The following is a 4,833-nucleotide window of genomic DNA, read 5'->3' as shown; positions in this document are numbered from 1 at the left end:
TTCCAAGCTAGCAATATCCAACAGACTTATACAAACCAGTTTTACAAGTTACAATGTGATTATTGAATAGCGAACAAATATTCTATAACTCTTTTATCAATTATAAATTACAATGGTACCTGTTAGATCAATCAATATTATAAATTATAATGGTTTAACAGATAAGTTTTTTAAGAGTTTGTTTGATTAAATTACAATGGTAACTGTTAAATCAATCAATACTATAAATTATAATGCTTTGTTTTATTAAATGTAATGAAAATATTTGAAGAAAGTTTGTGCCTTACAGACTACCAGCCTTGAATAAAACTATAAATTAGTCTATATTCTCTATAACAGCGACAGGGTTGTCCCACTCCTAATTTGACTTGAATTATGATAATTTTTTTCTATTCTTTAATGAGAAGAAGTAACATACAAAGCAGTTTTAAAAGTTACAGCTGTGATCATTGAAAGCCAACGAATATTAAACAAGTGCCGCATCCAGCACAGACGTGATTAAGCAACGTGTGTTTTTTAAGATGTTGATCATTAAGATGTTGCCCCCGGCAGCCAAAGGAATGAAGAAGAGCGCGATGACCACGCGGAGGAGGAGGTGTCTTCATAGTCGTCGTCTTCTTCTATGGGATCTCCACCGGTGGTTACACCGCCGCCGCCTTCTATGTGACCACCGCTGTCTTCATAGTCGCTTCGTTCTTCTTCTATGTGACCACCGGTGTTTACGCTCACTGGACTTTCCCACGCCGGCGGAGTAGAAATACTGGTACCAAAATTGGGGGCCTTAGGGAGATTTTCATCACTTTCTCCACTGGTTTCCTTAGAGTTTTCGGATTCCTTTTTCTCGTCCATGTAATTCAGGAAGCTTTTCAAGCGGCTTGAGATTAAATGTTTTGTGGAGGGGAAGTGCTGTTGCTCCTGTGGAAGGCGATGGCGAACATATGTGTAAAGGAGACGGCCCAAATATATGAGCAGACCCATCGCTGAAGCGGAACCCGTAATGAGGAAGAGGCCCCAGAAGCTCTCCATGCTTAGCCTATTCGAATTTTCTTGAGGCCCTCCGCTGCTACAGTCTGTACTGTTGTTGAAATATTTCTTCCGCATTTCCTGACTTTTCGGGCCCTCTGCAACCTCCAACACCGACGTTGACATGTCCGATACGAGCGGAGATCCCTTCGGAAATGCCTGTGAATAAATAAAATCAAAGTCACTGTATGTTTCGAACACCAAAAACGAGTACAATTTTACTAGTCTTAACCCTATAGCAACAGATAAAATGAATGTGATGGAAACATACGAAGCCTAAGCCCCCGGTTCTATATGTGTCGCCAACTATTGTGAATCCCCTTTGTTCAGACAGGAAAATGCAAATATAAGGGATTTCGTCAAATATGGCAGCCACTGATCCATTTGACAGCGCGTTTGCATATTCTTGTGGTGATGAATATCCCTTTAGCTTCTTGCGCTCTATCCCCAGGTGCTCTACCAGGTATTCGCCTACAAAAGATCCCGCGTTGTAACCCACTGACCGTCCGCTGGATTTCAGAGACTCTACGTCTTCAATGGTCGGCTGCATTTGTTTTGCTGTTAAGATTGCTGTGAGATTTGCTGTGTAGCTAGATTGCAGTATCAGAACTACGAAAAGCCAGATTATTATGACTCCTCGAGCCAAACTGCTGACAACTTTTTCCCCTGTCTCAGACAAATCATTTGCAATTTTTTGAATCACTAATAAAACGATTAACACAGTTTATCAAAGCATTAATGATATAATAAAAAATGAAAGTAAATAACGCACTTACTCTGAGAGAAAAAGACAGTGGAAAATGAGAACCTGCAAACATTAGTTAACACAAAAGATATCAACACAGTTTTTCTATATTTAATTTAAAAGTTTCAGAAATGAAAATACATTAACCCTATGAAAGATATTGAATATTACCATAGGAAGGTTGTAATTTGTGCTTTGGGCTTTCCTCTGAAAGTATCGTTGACCTTGTGTTCAAGCAGCCAAACAACTAATCCTGTAAAGACAAAGAATGCTCCGGTTGTACCCCACATGGCTCGTGTAAAAGGAAGGACAAATGTCCAAGCATTGCTCGGATTGGCTGCCTTTATTGGCACTACCATCACCAGCCCTGATTCAAAATAGGGCTGAGTGAAATCCACATATACGCTGCGGTTTGCTAGGATGGTAAAATCCCCCACAGCTGCATCGAAGTTCTGATCACGGCATTTAAAAAAAAAAACTCCAAATTAGATTGGTTAGAAAAAAAAGGAGGCACTTATATACCTGGAACTGGATAACGGAGAAAGAGAGGAAGAAAATTTTTAACAGCTGACCTGTGATAAGGAGACTTGTTGGATTAGGTCATCATAGTAACCCGGCAAAAGTGGCCCGTGATTGTAAGGAATGAATTCGTGCGGAACATCATATGAAAGGTTTTTGAGAACAGCTCTAAATATTTCAATTACAAAACCCGGATTATCCTCAGGGACTACTCGCACGCCGGATGCATTTGTCTCTGTGACGACAAACCCGCGGAATCCGTCTTTAATTGGAACCGCGATTCTCAACGGCTTGTTTTTGGTAGGCGTTGCCCAGCCGCGGGGTGGGTCTGTGGATCCTCCTGGCCAAGTAACATTTTCAAGCTCACTGCCCCCTGAGGAATTAGAAATTCCATTTGATCTCCAGTACCCAACTGAGCGATAGCCCTTGCCTTTGCCCAAGACGTTGAGTATTTCATACGTGTCACCTGTAACCTCCCCTTCACTTATTTCCAATTGCCCGCTTAAACCACTGAAATTGGTGTTCCCGAGTAGCTGTAGCAATTGTTCCCCTTGTTTGAAAACTGGAAGATTCGACAACTGTGTATTTGGGTTATTTGGGGACTGTGAAAAATTAAATTCGGCATTACCAAAACGTTGGAGAGCCTGAGCGATCATCCAAACGGCGTCGTAGGCATAGTAACCGTACATGATGAGCTTTGCCGGCCTTCCATCCGGGGGATTCTCGGCTATGAACTGTTGTTTCCACCTGCGATCAAAATCAAGCAACTGAGTAGAGTTTGGAATATAAATTCTGGTTCCTAGAACACCTTCCATGGACGCGATGCTCGATTCGTTCATGACGTCGAGAACGGCGCTCAACCCCTCTGTAATAATCCATGCATTTTCACTATTGTTCATCATCCCCATCTTCCGAGCTTCTGAGAAGAAAAGAGTGCCCAGTTCGGAAGTCATGTGAACAACGAAAACTCTAGTGATCTGCATGTCCTTCAGCTCGGAAAGCTTCGCTCTTGTAGCACTTCCATTTGCGTTCGCTGGAATGGCCGATCTGTAAGCGATTTCGCATCCCACGTTACTGAGAGAATCGGTCAAAAAGGGCAGCATGCCGGTGCCGTAATCGTTGTCGGCGTAGACGGCCACGACTTTTCTCCAGCCGTAGTATTCGACCAGCGCTGCAATGGCGTCGGCCTGGACGGCGTCGCTATGAGGCAAACGGATGAAATATGGATAGCGGTGGGCAGACAGCAAGGGATCCGTTACAGAGAATGAAATCATTGGCACCTTCGAAGCAGTACACAGATCTATCACGAACCCGGCTTCTTGCGATGTTTGTGGTCCTATTATGGCCACCACTTGTTTTTTCAATAGATCTACAGCTGTAGAAAAGCAGCAGTTTGTTTAATGCTGTTAGAACTATTTTAATCATTCAGATTTCTTGCATTCAACGCTCTGCACTTTCTGTTTCGTAGAAAATCTTGCGTAGAAATCCATAGCAAAATAGTGCGTGGGTAGTTTAATCTAATAGATACGAACCGTGAAACCTCTTAATCTAAGGGATTCGAACCCCGCACCTGAGAAGAATTGTATTTCTTAAAATGTGCATATTTTAAAACAAAATTCACCTATTTTGCAATTTTGGATTTGGAACCATTTTTTTTTAATGTAAATTCAACCGACCCGGATACAACCCTTTAATTTCTTTTATAGAAAGTCGCAGTGCTTTAGCCTTTTATCTGTTTAATGCAGTTGAATCCTGAATTGAAAATACAAACAATTAAAATTAATTCTAATTTTAAACTGTGATTATTGGATTTAATAAATACCAGCAGAGGCGGCCATGACTGCGTTTTGTCCATCAGAATCTGAAAAGCGAAACTGGAGCGCTAAGCGACTGGAGTTGGGGAGCTTATTCTCCTTATTTACGTCTTCTGCAGCTAATTCAAAGGCCGTTCTTATTCCGTACCAATCCTTGTCTAGTATGACGCCTATATTAATTGCCCTCCTCCCATCCTCTGCTGCTACAGCATTCCTTGCATCCTCTCCATAGAAATTCACTAAACAAAGTAGAAGACAGACGAAGAACTTCAGAATGGAAACCCCCATGATCGTTGCCGTGTACAGCCAAAGACAACTGGAGCCAAAGATTTCAATAAATAGATCCCTGCAACTCTATTTTGTCAACAGAAGGCGGAAAGAAACACGCTATTTTGTCTGGATTGACTAGTGAGAATTATGAGGTATGGTTGTGATTGTTTATTGAAGAATATAATGGTGATGTGTTGATTTACACTTCACATGATTTTGCTCTGTTCAGAACCGTGACAATGAAGCAATAGAAATTGAACAATTTTAACTTTCTTTATTGCAGTTCAGTTGTCCTGTTCGTCAGCTTCCTGGCAATGCCGTAATCATTGACCCAATAAAAATCGGAGGCTGACATCATTTTTCTGTATTGTTGACGTTGACTTGAGAGTGACATGGATTCTTATTCTGACTCACGTAGAGAAACAGACAATAAAATATGCATTTCGGGGCGTTCTGGGATTG

General features: G+C 41.5%; 1 protein-coding gene across 1 annotated transcript; it reads right to left on the bottom strand.

Annotated features, from left to right (window-relative positions):
* Positions 1–276: 276 nt before the first annotated feature.
* LOC149138072 (glutamate receptor 3.2-like) lies at positions 277–4,482 on the bottom strand. Its single transcript, XM_089449219.1, has 6 exons — positions 4,110–4,482; positions 2,341–3,662; positions 1,940–2,220; positions 1,800–1,831; positions 1,295–1,689; positions 277–1,182 (listed from the first exon to the last, which is right to left on the bottom strand). Exons 1-6 carry the CDS (start codon positions 4,387–4,389, stop codon positions 532–534), a joined length of 2,961 nt encoding a protein of 986 aa, XP_089305345.1. The 5' UTR covers positions 4,390–4,482; the 3' UTR covers positions 277–531.
* Positions 4,483–4,833: the final 351 nt, after the last annotated feature.

Source organism: Pinus tabuliformis, chromosome X (genome assembly GCF_031772625.1).
Source record: "Pinus tabuliformis cultivar Carrire ecotype Pingquan chromosome X, CPIR1, whole genome shotgun sequence".
Taxonomy (NCBI): Eukaryota; Viridiplantae; Streptophyta; class Pinopsida; order Pinales; family Pinaceae; genus Pinus; species Pinus tabuliformis.
The sequence above is the reverse complement of the archived record's forward strand: the minus strand, read 5'-3'. Positions and strand labels throughout refer to the sequence as shown.